This window comes from Anneissia japonica, unplaced genomic scaffold (assembly GCF_011630105.1).
Source record: "Anneissia japonica isolate Jap-2015-1 unplaced genomic scaffold, ASM1163010v1 scaffold2707_len876726_cov182, whole genome shotgun sequence".
In the NCBI taxonomy this organism is placed as follows: Eukaryota; Metazoa; Echinodermata; class Crinoidea; order Comatulida; family Comatulidae; genus Anneissia; species Anneissia japonica.
In genome coordinates, this window is record NW_022723260.1 from 636,322 (window position 1) to 653,783 (window position 17,462).

Here is a 17,462-nt window from a genome sequence, read left to right on the forward strand (position 1 = left end):
TGTAATGCCTGTTTAATTATATAGCAGGTCAACAGACTGACAGATAGATGAATCTATCATACAATAGACAGTTTCTTAATGCCATCTGGACTAAAGATTTGTTTTCACGTTATGCCAGGAAAAATAATCTATCAGACAGGAAAATAGTCAAGTATTATTCTGGCTACACCTGGTAGCTCAGTGTACAATGAGTGAGAAATCTCTAGTTTAACTCTACACTGACAGATATTAATTTCTATGTTAAAGGCATATTGTCCCCTAAAGATAATTGTGAAATTAACTTGCTTATTTTGATGAAAGGAATTATCAAGTGGAGCATAGAAAAATTGGTGTATATAAAAAGGTTTACCCTGATATTTACACTAGATAATGATAAAAATGATATACTTTATAATTTTTATGTTATTTAAAAATGAGCAAGTTGTTTCAAGTATTAATATTTTATGAATTTTTGTTCTTTTTTTTAAGGAACAATACATTCTTAAAGTCTGAATCTTAATCTAAAAGAGGTTGGTAGATTTAGCTTCTAAACATTCTCTGTATTTAAACTTTCATTGCATAATGTCTATGGTTTGCTGTATGCATGGATTTTGAGGTTTTATATAATTAAATGTTAGGTACATTATGGCTGCAGATGATTGTTTACAGTGTTTACATATATGTACTGTGTTTCATAGTTCCATTTTACATGGTTGTTTTGTGGACCAATCTGCCATTTTTACCTACAGTATCAAATCGAGAAATTATGTAGCAGTGTACTGCAAGAAATAGACACCTATTATAGTATTTATGTTAGATAATTTGATACTCAATTTGGATCACTGTTATATTATTTATTATTGTAATACTGCAGTTAATCAGGTATTGATAAATGTCCGTTTATATATAAGTTTTTTTCCATTAAGGGTTAGTTTTGCAGTGTCAGAACATGAAGTTAAAGATACTGACAGTCTCAAGCTCTGTTTATACAGTAAGGTGCTCTAGTTGAATTCCTTGTATACTAAGTTGCTAGTTCAATGGGAACAGATTTCTGTAAATTTTATATTAAATAAATATTAAATGAAGTTACATAATGTGTTTCTGCATCATCATTTTGAGTACAGTAACCATTTTTAATTGTCTTAAGATTTTAAATATTATTTTTGTTTGTCAGATTCAAAAATGTTTCTTCAGACATTGTGCAGATTATTGCCAAAACCAGCATCAGGGACCAACAAGAAAATTGACTTAAAAAAAAAAAATCTTATTCTCCACATTATAAGCTTTAAAATGATGGGTTATTTACTGCAGTCAACTAACTTACTATTATTGCCAAAGTATTACGACTTCTTTGTGCACTACTAATACAATACAGCCACATTCTTCAGCCAATTACTCGGTTTAACAATCTGCGATAGTGAACGCTGTTTTTGGGATGGTAAGCTTCATATTTTCTGATACATCACATGTTGTTGATACAGTATGGTACCAATCTGATGACAGATAACAATCAGACAGTTAATGCCCGACTGCGGATTTTTCAGTATATCTGACAAATTCCCTTTAGAAATCATCATTATTCTTGCAAATACAAGTTTTTAGTGGTTACTTCAGACCAAAACAAAACTTGATTCCATAATTCCCACACTCGCCCATTGTTGATGGCTGTAAATTGTTTCATGCCCTTCAGTAGGTGCAAGCATTTCTTAGTCCTAAGATGCTGCAAACCATTGATTGGCCCATTGGATGGCTAGTATGTTGCTGTTGCCTATATGTGTGGATATTATTTGCCATAGTATGTTATGAAGAAAGCAAGAGTACCACTGTTTTTGAACTAGATCAGTATTTTGCTTATTGTAGCATGTCCCTGTATGAGTGAGTTAGTTCATAGTACCCTCCATTCAATGCAATTTTGTGCCTTTCTCTTTACCACAACATAGCCACCCATCCAACAATCCCTTTCTTCTGTCCCTTCTTGTCACACATTTCAATGAATTGAATGCATGTGAGTTGGCCCTCTAGAATTCATAAGACTTATAATATGCTCTTATGAATCATACTACAACCAAAAGTACCACTCAAAGAAATACTTAATAGCTTTTTATTTTCTTGTTACAAATTCCATTTAGTAATGGTGAAATATCAGTATGCCAGTAAACAGAGTGATCAAAATAGAAAAATTCAGTTTCTGAATGATCATCAACTTAAACAAACAAAAGCATAATTTTTTTCAGCGAAAAACTATATATTTACTTAAGCTGTATTTGCATGAGGGGCAAATCTACCTTGGTGAAATCATTCAACTATTCTCACTTTCAGTTTTGAATACAGAGGCAGTTCAAGATACTGTAGTAAGATTTTGCGCATTTTCAGTTTTAATAGCTGAAAGGTTCTGTGATACATGAGTTGCGCTGTTTGCATTGGACATTTCTATTTGGGGAATACAGCTTGATTATTTGTCCTGGGCAATGTTTACTCGCTTAAACTTGCCACTCATCAAGGAGAATGTTACCCAGATTATACACAATGGGCTTTTTTGTCAAAGTAAACAGGTATATGCTTAGTTTGGCCAATTTTAATCCAATGCAAACACACCTTAAGGCATCACATTGCTATGGTACTAGAACGGCTTGAGCACAATTATTTCCAGAATTTCTTGATAGACATATTCTTCTCAGAATCCTTCAGCATCACCTAAAAATAAGAATGAAGGTAAACGTTTAAAAAAACATTGCCTGTTTTGTTGGCCACAAAATATCTGATGAAATTATACACTCAAATTTATAAGAATAAGTAGATGGCAATTAGTTATAGCAATTGAGAATGATTTAATATATACCTTGGCTACAGCAAGTTCAAAATCCTCCTGAGTGACATGTACACGTCGTTCACGTAATGCATACATTCCTGCTTCGGTACACACCCCCTGTTGGAAACGTGACCAGAGCCTTAATCATTTAATAATGGTTAATGGTTTTAAATTTATACAGCGCAAAATACAAAAAGTCTCTATGCGCTGTAAACACAAGTGTAGAGATGATAATACAATCATTTGTGACCCATTCTGTCAAAAACAGGCTTGTCTAAAAAATTAAAATAAAATTATCAAATCTTTGTAATCTAGCGCTAATAATTGATGACAAAATTGTTAAAACTGGATTACATGTCGAAGATATGATAATTTATAGTAGGAGACAAATTTCGAAACATTCTCCACAAAATATTTTTGACAAAAAACAAGATTTGAACTCAACACACAGAGTGGATATGCTCTTGACTAAATTAAGTTAAAGCCCGTAGAAAGTCCAGAAAACAAAGTCAAAATTTATAGTGAATACAATAATTTGTGATTCCACTCAAACTATTAGCAAATTAAAAACTAATTGAAAAACGATTACCTTGTTTAAGAACAAGAAATTAACTTAATGGTTTGATTACCTTAACTTCAGCGCCTGAAGCTCCTGGCATTGTTTCAGCAATCTTGCGCAGATTAATACCACGAGTCAAATTCATTTTGCGCGAGTGAATCTTTAAGATGTCTGAACGAGCTTCTTCATTTGGTGGAGGGAATTCAATCTTTCTGTCGATACGTCCCGGTCGCAGCAATGCCGAATCCAAAATGTCAATCCTATTTGTAGCCATAATTACCTGATAAAAAATCACAACTTTACTAAGGTACTTGAAATTACTATTTATTTTTTTCTTGTGTTCCTGATTGCATTAGTTTCTGCAAAGAAGATTAGGGCAATTGTGTAATGGCCTATATAAGTAAGTTGTAATCCCTTCGTTAATTAAACTATATTTTTTATTGTTGCCAAAAAAAAAAACTGCTGGCATTTCCTGTGATTGGCAACAATAACATAACCCCTGATATAAACCATTTAAGACCATACCTTAATGTTGACTGTAGCTTCAAAGCCATCTAGCTGATTAAGGAGTTCCAACATTGTACGTTGAACTTCACTATCACCACCTGAACTTCCCTCGATACGGGATGAACCAATCGAATCAATTTCATCCATGAAGATGATAGAAGGTGCATGTTCCCTAAGTAAAATGTTCAGAAAAATCAATAGTAAACATTTCACTACTAAAGTAGAAAATTGTATAAGAACTACCTAAATGCTGTATATGGATTAGCAGTGGTGGAATCTACAGTATTGTCATGTTAATTTATAAACACACTGTAAAGTTATTACAAAAAACATTAAATTTCAAAACACAAAATTTTTGCCACCTGATATAATCAAAACTCCTACCTTGCCATTACAAACAATTCTCGCACCATTCGAGAACCTTCGCCTATAAATTTCTGTACAAGTTCGGAGCCAGAGACACGGATGAATGTGCATTCTGTGTGATGGGCAACTGCACGGGCAAGTAGAGTTTTGCCAGTCCCTGGTGGTCCATATAACAGAACCCCCTACAAATATAAATACATTGGAAGAATGAATATTAATATTCCTCATGGTAAAACTTCATTTGAAAGCAAACTGCAGGAATTGTAAGATGAAGACAACAACAGAGGAAAATTTCTGCTGAGTTTAACACTGGCAAAATATTTAGAGCTCTGGCCTCACCATCAAATTGTGTGACAATTCGGTGTCATCCCATATATGGACATAATATCATATTACACCCAAATATGGGCATATAATTTTTCGTCACAGTTTTACAATGTAGTAAAAGCTTAATATTGATAATGATTAATATGATGATAATGCTAAAAGGATTATGATAATTATGTGGATGATGTTGGAGATAATGCTAATAAGGATGATGGCACTGTCATTAAAATGATGATGATGACAAGATAATTACCTTAGGTTGAGCAATTCCCAATGCATCAAAGAGCTCAGGATGTTTGACAGGGAGTTCAATGACCTCTTTAATTTCTTTGATCTGTTTGTCAAGGCCACCAACCATCTCATATGTTGAATCTGGAACTTTCTCAACCATCATCAAACTAACCAGTGGATCAACCTGTGAATAAAGTATCACAACGATAAAGTAAGCGATGATTGCATTTTAAAATAACATGAAACATCCCACCAAATTTATCAGGTGATGACACAGTTAAGTGGCATAAATACTTTTTTATAAATAGCCTTTTGGTTATAAATCTTCTTTAAGTTAAGTTATAGAGCACCAATTCTTTTACCTTGTTTGGAAGTATCTTGTGAAGTGTGTAACTATCATTACGGAGTGCTACTCTTGAGTTTGGTGTAACATCTCCTATATCAATAGATTTGTCAATATCCACAACAAACTTTCCTTCTGGGTGTACCTTTAAAAAAAAAAAAAACATTGTTGAGAAAGAATCCCGAAAAGTGAACTTATTCACTGTCAAAATCGGTGTCTCAAAACTCAAAACAATTAGTCCAAAGCAAATAACTGGAATATCAATAAAAATATAAATACATACAAAATGCTTATCTATTTGGTGAAGTTAATGGTACAGTAGTTCTTAATAATAAGAATCGCTTAAAAATTTTCAAAACAAAATCTCAATTTTACAGAGAAAATAACCCACCTTAACAAGCACCTTTTTCTTGTCCATTGGTTTCACAACTTCACCTACATATGATCCTTGTTCTTGCAGTAACTGCAGTTCCTCTCTTAACATGCGTACTATAAAGAAAGTTATGAAGACAATCAATTCTTATGTAAATTTTACAAATATATGTTCTTCTGTACTCAAGTTACACCATTGTATATATGTGGGCCCCAGATCGAAATTGATGGGTAACCCTCTTGAATGATTTATAGTGGTATGAACTGAAATTAATCAAATGTCAATATATTCTAGTTATTTTGTCAGTGACTGGACACTTTACCTTTTGAATTTAACTCATTTCTTTGTGCTTCAAGTCTTCTTAAATTTTGAGTTTTATCATTTACTACAAGCTGTGAAAAAAAAAAACATATATTCCAGTAACAGATGTTTTGATCCATATATTTGTTAAATCACTACTATAAAAATAAATGATGGCCGGGCTGATGGAGATGGGTATGACATGGATAGAGGCAGAACATTTAGTGAAAGATCGCTCCAGATGGAAGCAGATCGTTGACGCCTTATGTCCCGCTCGAGACGAAGAGGATTAAGCAAGTATAAAAATAAATAAATTTTCAGTATTAACTACAGATAGTAATAGCATTCTGAGTATACATAAATCAGGGAGTAATAAGCACTAAATTTAATAGAACCTCACCTGTAATTCCTCTATTTTTGTCATGTAATACTGGCGTATCCCTGTACCTTTGTTCGTATCGACCTCCATCTGAAAAAAAAAAAAAAATCAATTTTTTAAACAATCAAACCACACATACTGTATCTTGCTTTCTAATTCCCAGGGTTCTGGGTTCAAGAAGGAAATAAATAAAAAAAAAAAATTCTGAATTTGAATAACAAAAAGCAGACATGAGCATTGTTGATTGTAGCTATTTCAAATTTGTTTTAGGGTTGTTATGCATGGGTTATTAGGAGCTTTAGCAGAGTAATAACATCTCCATACCCCATGACATGATGCATAGATTAATTAGGGTTGGAGCATGCAGGTCATTAGGACCTTAGTGGAGTAACCTGGCCGATTTAAACCAAAAATAGATTAATTATTAATTATTGCTGCGAAGCAGCCAATTTATATTCTTGACAGCAATTTGACCTCTGAAAGGTCATTGTTTGTCAAAAAACGAGGCCTAAGACAACTGAAAAGCTGAGTTTCCTTCTTTCGTTCTGCCGGTAAAATCAATTACTTTAGGCGACGTTTGTAGACTAACCTACTCGTACCAACGTCCGCATGTCGCGACGCTGGAGTATTACTATTCAGCGTTTTTACTATATTTCTAGGTTTCCTATTTCTTTGTTTAATCGGCCCATGTCTCAGCCACAATATTTTGAGGCCAATATTATTTACAAACTTATTTACTAGCCTATTTCAACATGCTAATTATTACATTTAGGCGACGCTTGTTGTAGACGGGCATACACAGTGTTTTCGGAAATAAATACCATTTTATACACATGCGCAGATCGATTCGTCAGCAGCAGCGAGTTGCCAGCAGCGAGATGTCACTGCAGCAAAACACTATTGCACATGGTACCAACGCTGTTCTAATATAGACAATGGGTCGTGTCTCATATTATTTGTTATATTTTTATTATTCGTTATTTTCACTTGACTCGCATGAATAATTTTGTTTGAAGAACATTTATATGCAGTTGTACTTCGCAGCACTTCACTTGCAATTTGCAATTTCTAGTTTATATTTAATAATTTAATTTTTTATTAATAATAAAATATTAATACACTAGGCCTTAAAATACATTTCTTTCTAGCTAGCTAGGTCTAGGCTAGGCTGCCTCACCGACTACTTCCATACTGTGAAGTTTTTGAATTGCACAGACAATATCTCAAAAATTAGGAAAATAGGTGTGCGGAATCGTAATTACTGCATAATTGCATTGTTTGGATAGGCCTATATTAAGGTTTGGTCACAGCCCAATAAAATGCGTGGACAGATTTCTAGGCCAAATTTTCATGTGGAAGATATATTCCCAGCGCAGGCCTTTTATTATAATATTATACAGTCTGCGACTACTTCAGGTTAAATAGTATTTACACTATTGCTGATCACTCACCACATCGAGCAGCAACAACTGTATGTCGGCCGCATCCCTAGCCTAGCCAAGCCCAAAAAAGATAGGCCCAAGCCCTGGTTAAACTCTGCTTGTCGGTAAGCATCCTTCTTCCCGCCTACTTCGACTTTACAGTCAGTAGTAGGCCCTAGCCTACCCTAGTCTAGAATAGTACTGTAGTAGTGTAGTAGGGTGGCAGGGAGTTGTTCTAGGCCTAGGTAGGAGGCCTAGGCTATTATAGGAGTCCCTGCCTGCCTACTTATCTAGCTAGCCTAGGCCTAGGGGGCCCGCCTGGGCGCGGTATAGGCCTAGGCCACGCACGGCTAGGCTAGCCTAGGCTAGGCTAAGGGACCGGCTAAGGCCTAGGCCTGGCCCTAGCTAGGCCTACTTTACTACTACTACTACTAACTAGGCCTAGGGCCTAGAGCGCTGGAGAGTTCTGTCTTTATAAACTGTCTTTTCCTAAATTCAATTTAATAATTGATTAGAGCCTACGCAGACTTTCTTGTTTACAGAATAATAACGATTAAGATCAGCATTTCCATGTAAATGGTGGCGTAGCCTAGGCCTACTAAGCAAAAAAAAAGTGCTTACCTCAGTAATAGTCGCCATCTTTGTATTTGCTAAGCATGGTGGGATACACGTAGTCTCCAATCCACGTTTTTGTCTTCTAAAGCGACCTTGTTAATAAACGTCTTATTTAGAGACTAAGGCAATAATAAACTGTGAAAACTGACCTGATAGAGGGACTCGTCGTACAGTTGGCAAATAATAAAGAAGTCATTGTTGTTTTTTGAGCTACATTTCTTGACAAATTACACGCGAAAATGTATATTATAGGAAGAATCTACATAAAACGACGAATATCCTTTTAAAGAATATTATAGTTGTATTGTTTAGCTTAGTAAATACTAACAATGGCATCAACAATTAACCGTACAATGAGGAAGTGGCGACCTGTCATTTCGATATTCATTGGTGCTAGTGTTGGGGTGGCACTCAGTTTCCTCTGCTCTCCTTTGATGAATTCAAGTTGTGGTGTAGAGAGGTTGACCCACAAAGGCCTAGGATCAAGTAGGAAGACATACTCTCTGTACGGTTTCGATGGAAATGGAAACCCGATGGATGATGAAGAATTTCAGCCAGTTTTGATGACGGCTCACAATCCACCCGAAAAGAAAACAGTTGAACGTAGCAACCTTCTTCGATTCAGATACGTTGCCCCGGAGCTTCAGATAAAAGATAAAATATTTATTGCTGTTGCTGTATGTCACAGCATGGATCTTGACTCAATGGCTGTTGCGATCAATAAAACTCTAGGACACTTGGTGCCTAAAATAATATTCTTTACAAAAACTCAGGTGGATTCGCCTCCAACTGGAATGCACATTGTGCCTTTTTCAGTAGACCAACCAATCATGCATACGTTCGAAATATGGAACTATATATTTGAGCATTATTCAAACGATTTTGATTGGTTCATGATGATACAAGATGATGTTTATCTGAATGGGGATAAATTAATGAACTTTATTAATCACATCAGTATTGGACATGATATGTACATGGGACTACCGACAAGGGAAGTTGATATGGGCTTCACATATTGCAGAAAAGAAGCAGGTATTTAACTAAACACCAAATATTTCCATATGGTCTAAACTTTTTTATGCATGATATTTTTGAACAAACTAACAAAAGGTAAATTCTCCAGAAGTTAAATGACAGAATACTATACCCTACAACAAATAAATTATTATACTACTAGTGTACTATTTATAACAAACAATTGTGAGAAAAGTATTAATTAAGTATTAAAATCATAAACATATACTGTAATGTTGTTAACTGTTACAGTAAATGCTTAGAATTCTGTTCTCTTGTGTTCTTTGTATTAAAAAAAAATCATTTTATTGTCTTGGACACTACTTTGATAGTAAATGGAAGCCCCTTTTATCTTTAACAACTTTTCTCTTTTCAGGTTATATTATTTCTCGTAATTTGTTGAAGAAATTTGGAGCGCATATTGAGGATTGTATGAAGACATCTTTTAGTAGTCTACCTGACATGGAAGTTGGTCGCTGTGTTCACCAGCATGCCAACTTACAGTGTACAAGTATCTATGAGGTAGATTATCTTCTGTTAGCAATGTTACATTAATGTGTGGTCTCATCAAACAGAAGCTTAATACTGTATTTTGTATAAGTGATATCTGAATTTAACTATTTTTACTTGTTATAGAATCAAACTCTTGTCTCATGCTCTAATTGAGTCAGTTGAAAACTGTAGATAAAAAAAAAAATTTTGATTAATGTTTTAACCAACATACTACTGTTTCTAATTGTTTATAACTTAATACTCTACATATCTGTAGTTCAGGCCTTCGGCTGTTGAAAGTAAAATTAACTTGTAGTACAGTATGTACCTACATTCAATGTTTTATTATAATGATACTGAAGTACTGTATTACCTTAAATGCATTATATATAGTTTTTGGTTATAATATTTTATAATTTCTAAAATTTATTTATTTTATTTTTTTCATTTTGTCATTTTGAAGGGCTCAGTTTACAACAGTTACAACTATGAAGGTAAATCACTTGGAGAGCTAGAAATGAATGATGTTCACATGCGACAGGCTGTAACAGTTTATCATGTCAACGAGAGGAGATCTATCTACCAACTTCACAAGTTCTTTTCAGAGTTGGCCATCAATGAGACAGAAGTTGAGATTGAAAAAATCCGGCGGGAGATTGAGAAAATTGTTCCCGACACACCAGCTGGAGAAAATGGTTGGACCTGGCCGACAGGGTTCAACAGCCCTTTTAACCCAACTACAAGGTTTGATGTGATTGGCTGGCAGTATTTCACAACAACACACATTTATGGCATGTCAGAGATAAACCCCAAAACACAGCTTGTTGGTCCCGACAAGCAAGATATCGACGAGATCTTAAGCACGGCTATGAGCAAACTGAATTCTGATTACTGCGATACGTTTACATCGGGAGGAAGATTAGTGAATGGTTATCGAAGGTTTGATCCTACAAGAGGAATGGAGTACACATTAGATTTACAGTTACAGACTGTTGATAGACAAACTGTTCAGAAACGAGTTCACCTCCTGCGTCCTCTTGGACAAGCTGAGATCATCAATATGCCGTACGTGACTGAGTACAACCAAGTGACAATTATTATACCAGTCTCAAATAACGATAGAGATCAGCTCAAAGTTTTTCTCGAATCCTATGCATCTGTGTGCTTAGAAACCCACGATAATTCTGCCTTGATGCTCATTTTCATCTACACTCCCGCCGAAGCTCGCATCATGGCACAAAATGATATATACATTGACATAAAGCAGTTGGTATCTCATTACGTGAAAAAGTATCAAGGATCACGTATATCGTGGATTAGCGTCAAAACCACCATCCCATCCCCCATTGCTATAATGGATGTTATATCCGGCAAGCATCCACCAGACACTTTATTTTTCCTAAGCACCGTTAATGCTGAATTGTCACAAGAGTACCTTAATCGTGTTCGCATGAATTCTATCCTCGGTTATCAGGTGTTCTTTCCAATTCCATTCTCACAATACGATACCAACATTATCTATAAAGATATGCCAAATCCAAACAAAATTGAGATCTCAAAGAATGTTGGACGCTTTGAGAGTCTTCTCTACGAGCATGCAAGTTTTTACAACTCCGACTTCATAAACGCACGTCAAATTTGGGACGAGAAGCATCCAGGCAGTAGCACCGATCACATCCAATCCGACACAGATCTCTTTGAAATGTTCCTTGCTACGAAGTTGCATGTTTTTCGTGCTGTAGACCCATCTCTTAAAGAGCGATACCATGAACGTATGTGTCAGCCAACTCTCAGTGAAGACCACTACCAGAGGTGCTTAGAGAGTCGCGCGGATGGCTTGGCATCCAGGCAACAACTTGCCATGTTGGTTTTTGCACAAGAGAAACAAAATTTACAATAGGTTTTATATAAAGTTCCAAAAAACAATTTAAAAAAAAGAATACCAAAAAAGGTCACAAAATATTTAGTGTGAAGCAAGGTACTAATACAGGTATAATGTTTGAAAAGATGATTACTTCAAAATTTATTAAAATAATTAAAAATTAATATCTTTAAAAAATCTGAATACATATCCTCAGTCTCTGTTCATTGATTGCAATGTTTTGTTAAACATTTAATATATTTTTGATAAATAATGTTTATAGATTTGTCAAGGTGCTACTCCTATATTTATAATGCTACTTATATATAATGAGTCTACTCTAATGCATGAATTATAATATTTCATCATGCATTATTATTATTTTATGAATAGCATACAATATTGATTATCATTTGAACCAACTTAATATTATGCACAAATACAACTGTGTACACTAATATTTGATATGAATTTAGACTGTAAATCTTATTTGGTGACTATTTTGTATGACATTTGATTGATTTAATACAGAATTAAGAATTTCACATTTGAATGGCTTTTACCTATTTATATAAATATCAATAAATTATTGTATATTTACCACTAAATATTTCACTTTGTTAGAATTTAAATGCACTTAATAGATAGGTCTATATTTATTATTTATTTTTGTGTAGTTTTATTTTAAAAAAAAAAAGCTTATGCAGGAACACGACTGGCATCATTAGTCAAAGCTAATTTATTTGCTTGTTAAAGTTAATAAAAAGCTGTTGGAAATTATAATTTGGTAAATGTAATGTGCCAATAAAGTAATTAATATTTAATAGGCTGATCTTACCAATAATGCGCTTTTCACACTATTCAGATTTGTTTTTAAAAAAAATCCTAAAAAAGACTTGCACTTTATGCAGTAACATAATTTGCATTGTTTTTCAAAGCTAATTTATTTGCTTGTTAAAGTTAATAAAACGCTGTTGAAAATGATAATTTGTTAATATAACATATGGTGATAAAGTAATTAATATTTAATAGGCTAACCTTATCAATTAAATGCTTTGTCCAAACTATTCAGTTCTCTTGTGACAAATATATTTGTCCACATAGTAGATATGACACTATCATGCACATAGGCTAAATATTGTATTGTATGCAGATTACTTTACTAGCATTTGTCACAGAAAATTATTGTATGGACAGAATATTAATAGAAACATGTTTTTATTTACTAGGTCAGACAGATTATATTTCTTATGCTTAATCCACACTATAAAGTTTTATGTGACAAATACCAGTGACTTTCCCATATATGGATGTGATATGATGACATCACCATGTATCATACTTCTTGATCATCTAACTTGATATAGTCTGAACTCAAGTCTGAGACAAAGCCTCAGCCTTAAATATTTACAACTCAGTATTTGTCTCTGTACTGTACCTGTTACTGTATATTTTGTATTTTAAAAATAATGCTACCATAAATAATGCTTTTATAGAAAAACAATAATGAACACAATTTATTTATTATGAGAAGAATGTTAGAACTGTACTGTTGTAGGTTTAGACAATTTCACTGTCACAATTTTAGCCAACATTTGAGATATATTTGTATGAGTGTGTTTTCTTTATTAACTGTATTTGCCTATTCTTAATTTACTCGAGTTGACAGTAGTCGACCGTTGGTATACAGTGGCATCTTGAATAGGAGTGTTTATAATTTCTGAATGTTAAATTGTACTTACATTACTCTAAAGGGCATTAAATTTGAATTTAGATTTCTGTATTTAGATTTTATAATAACATAAGCTCTGTCTACTCTATCAAATTTTCTTTGACAATGAACCATGTATGCCCATATATAATCATGATGTGTATGTATATATATGGTCATGATCTGATGTCATCATTACCATATATAGGCCTGTCACATGTTTTTTTTCAAATATAATATGGTAGTGTGCATAGGGTTTTACAACATTGGACCATTTATATATTTTATATCTTCACATTCAGACTAAATGCCCTCGAAATGAGGTTGGTGTACTTATAGGCAACAGCGCTCTTAATCTAGTATTTATTGTTACTGTACCACTTTTGTGGCAGTGAATGCACTGTGGTCAAATTGTAGACCAGTGAATGTCAATATTTGTTGGGGAAATGTCTGTGTTAGTTGAGTATCGGAGAGGAGATCTCTTTGGAAGATGGAGATAAATATAGAAGAAACATGGAAACAAATTATGTAAAAAAAAAATAATTTAATATTTCCATTTTGTTTCAAGGGCAGGGAATGTGATTGTATGGTTTGTGATTAAAAATATCACCGATGCTTGTATGTGTTCATAGGCATATTACCAGAACAGGTGTTTGTGTTCAAAATGTTAGTTATGAGCTCCCCTGACAATAACAGTTTTGCTATTGCTGTTGAACACTGATAGTTACATTGGTAGAATTGCCATTATTCCGTCCTTCACTTATCAAACCAGAATAGCACTTAAACTTGATGTTAAGGATCGCCCAAAGAAAGGTACAAGAAGAAAGTTTGATCAGACTTTGAGAGTGGGAACTTGTTTAAAGATATTATCTAGTCAAATCTTGCCTTTTTATGTCTGTTAGAAATTGGACAGTGCTCACTCTGTTTTATTAAAATTGTTGAATCTGACAGAAAAAAAAATATGGATGCAGGTTCAGGTTGTGGGTCAAAGGTCATAGCTATTTAGGTCTGGGGTTAAATGTATTTTGGTTCACTGCCATTGTCATGTGTATGTAAATCAAGGGTTATGTGTATGTAGGTCAAGGGTCATGTTCATTTAGGTCCAAGGTCATGTATGTGGGCCAATTGTCATGTCCATCTAGGTCCAGGGCCAAAAGTATGTGGGTCAAGCAGTATGTCTATGTGGTCAAGGGACATGTCCATGTGGGTAAGATATATGGCCATGTGGGTACAGGGCATGTACATAGGTCCAAGGTCATTGCTGAGTGAGTCAAAGGCCATGTGTATGTGGGTCAAGGGTTATGCTTATGTACTGTAGGTCCAGGACATGACACTAGGTACAGGTATAAGAAATGTTGCTTTGCACTGCAACACTTGTGATTTGTTTTCGAAGTTTCGAAGATTTATTTTATTCTAGAGATAGTATTATGTTATTATGATAGTATTATTGTGGGTCTACTGTTGCAACAAGTGACTAATAAACTATATTTATATTAGATTTTATTATCTTGTTTGTGTCCTTATGTGAAAGTTCAAAGGAAATATGAAATAGAATATTGTAATATAATAATATACAGGTTATAATATTATGTGTAATTGATGTCATCACTGTACGTTATTCATACAAAATGACACTAAACTTGAGCCTCTGAAGAAGCACTCCTAACATACCGTACTCGTGCGAATAAGCGCCCCCTTCTAATTTGAATAAGCGCCCCCTTATAAGATTTTCTTTTTAGCAAATCAATCAATCCTGGGACTGTGGTTGTTGGCATGATTTGAGCTGTAGAGTGGAAACACATTCTTCTTCGTCAATATCAAAATGAGGATATTTCTCTTGGACAGAGAAAGCTCCGATCCCTGGACAGACAGTATATTTCCAACTTTACTCTTTTTACATATTTTTCTATGCCTAGTCCTACTCCTCTTTTTCTTTTTCCGACCTTTAGCACATTCTCATCTGAGTTTTCAAAAAAAAAATCAAAGATCCTGCCATCCTGCTAATCTCAATCGGCCGATGGCCAACAAGCTAACCACTACCCACCACCACTAATTGCATCTACTATTTTGTTGTTATGTAAATATTCACGCATTCTTGTCATGAGCCATGTTCTCTGTACGATTATCTTTTCTAACCACCATTCGTAATGTCCTTATATAATCTTTCTTCATTCAAAAAGTGCCTCTTGAATTTAATAACTTCCCATAAGAACCCCTCGATTTTCATCTACAGTATTTCCATAAGCGCCCCTCAATTTCCACTCTGCTTTCATAAGCGCCCCGTTTAAATAAGCGCCCCGTTTGAATAAGCGCCCCTCAGAAAGTGCAAAAAAATATTCGCGCGAGTACGGTACATGCGTTCCAACAAGACGTTCGGAATGTTTTATTTATACAATTGAAGTTCAAAATATAATGAAAATACTTTATTGTCCCAACAGAAAATCACAACAAATGACCTGGGCTTCAATGGCAACAGGGATTAAGCAGATAAAATTAACAAGGTAAACAGCAACATGCTATAGATAATTTAGATAAAAGTTGTAATTCTCGGCAGAGCCTTGAGAGGCGTGACGGCTAGTACCGACGAGGACAGAGGTTTTTATCTATATTGCTGGTCACTGATGGAGAAGACAAAATAAAATGGTTTCCCAGTTGTTAGGGAACCATGATACGCCTATAATAAGAAGGGAGGGACAAAAAATCATTCGTTGGGAACTTAAAAACAAATGCTGTATAAGCCTATGTATTTTTCACATATTGTTAAACCCCAACGTCGATTGCCCCATATGCCTAAATTTTCATAGTTTCAACTCTCTCTGAGGGGTTCTATAAGCGACTGCTAAACACCCCCACTTACGTTGTTTGGGACCCCCCCCCCCATCCCTGCGCTGTCGAGAAAAGTCTGTGCTACAACTAAAAGAATGTGTTGTTCAGACACCATTATGCAAAATTGAAGGTGATAGTACAATGCACTCGGGATTAAAATTACTCAGCCGGTTATTTAACTGTATAGAGTACCGGTATTATGAACATATCCGCAAATAAGCGTCCCGGGCGTGTATTGTTGATAAGGGTTTTTGATGGGGAAGTTTATTCGGGGGAGGCGTTTATTTTTTGTGTGTGTAAACTCCCCTTAAGTCCACTGTAAATTCAACTACAACAAATAATTACCACCAGAATGTGTTAATGCGTCACCATAAAGACTTATTGATATCCTTAAATCATTCCAAAACAAGGCGCTCTGGACGGGCATTTATTCGAGTTGCGTTTATTTGAAGAGCGTTTATTCGAATAAATACGGTATTAAAAAAATTTTTTTTTTGAGGCAACTGCTGTTAAAATATGTTTACATAAGTATTTCAGTTTAGGAAGTTAAAATAAGTTATGTTTAATTCAAGATCACTTGTGAGAAAGGGTATGTTGATTTTATTTAATAAACGCACCTCTCAAAACGATAGCGGGAATCTAGGTTTTGAGCTCATAAAGTGTGGGAGTGTAATATATCCATTCAAGTTTAAGTTCAAGTTCAAAAGAACATTTATTTCTCAAAAGTAATAATAATGGGTAGGCCTATATAAAATAATAAATAACCAGCCAAGTTTGGGGGTGCGAAACCCAGAAAGCGGAGCTGTGTAGGGCAGCCCTGAAAAAAAAAAAAATACACACAGAACAAACAAAAAGCCGAAAACAAAACAGGAGACAAGACGGACAAAGCACGAGGATGCTCAGAAATGTAATTTTTTTTTTCTTTCTTTTATAATTTTGGTACAAAAACAAAGTGTAACGAGTTAGTAATGGAGATCGGGAAATTCGTTAAATTAGTGTAACATTATATCATAGTAAGTTTCTGTAGAACATTTATATCCACACAATTATTGTCAAAATTCAAGGAAATGAAAAGGCCACTTAGAGCAAGACTAAAAGTCAAAAGAAGATAAATTAATATAAGAAGATAAACAGTGCATTTCTGGTTCTTCTTTTACAGTTTTTCGGAATAATGTCATTTTATGAGGTTTTTTAGGTTATACAAACCAGTTATCTACTTTGTAAGGCCTCGTCCTAATTTTTAGCGAAAGCTATTTTTTTAGATATGTTTCTGCTTGAAAGTTGCCTTATTTGATTTTTTAAAATGAGCTACCACAATTTTAATTGAATTTGAAATGTATGGATCC

The 17,462-nt window shown here is 34.4% G+C and overlaps 2 protein-coding genes across 2 annotated transcripts; one reads left to right on the forward strand and one right to left on the reverse strand.

Moving 5' to 3' along the window:
• Positions 1-2,066: 2,066 nt before the first annotated feature.
• LOC117112171 (26S proteasome regulatory subunit 8) lies at positions 2,067-8,304 on the reverse strand. The gene is made up of 11 exons (XM_033255241.1): positions 8,216-8,304; positions 6,195-6,263; positions 5,817-5,886; positions 5,513-5,610; positions 5,141-5,266; positions 4,801-4,962; positions 4,239-4,402; positions 3,873-4,026; positions 3,418-3,627; positions 2,819-2,905; positions 2,067-2,673 (listed from the first exon to the last, which is right to left on the reverse strand). The coding sequence occupies exons 1-11, from the start codon at positions 8,231-8,233 to the stop codon at positions 2,620-2,622; spliced, it is 1,212 nt and encodes a 403-aa protein (XP_033111132.1). The 5' UTR covers positions 8,234-8,304; the 3' UTR covers positions 2,067-2,619.
• Positions 8,305-8,373: 69 nt separating this feature from the next.
• LOC117112170 (chondroitin sulfate synthase 2-like) lies at positions 8,374-14,788 on the forward strand. The gene is made up of 3 exons (XM_033255240.1): positions 8,374-9,244; positions 9,603-9,748; positions 10,182-14,788. The coding sequence occupies exons 1-3, from the start codon at positions 8,539-8,541 to the stop codon at positions 11,616-11,618; spliced, it is 2,289 nt and encodes a 762-aa protein (XP_033111131.1). The 5' UTR covers positions 8,374-8,538; the 3' UTR covers positions 11,619-14,788.
• The last annotated feature ends 2,674 nt before the right edge of the window (positions 14,789-17,462 follow it).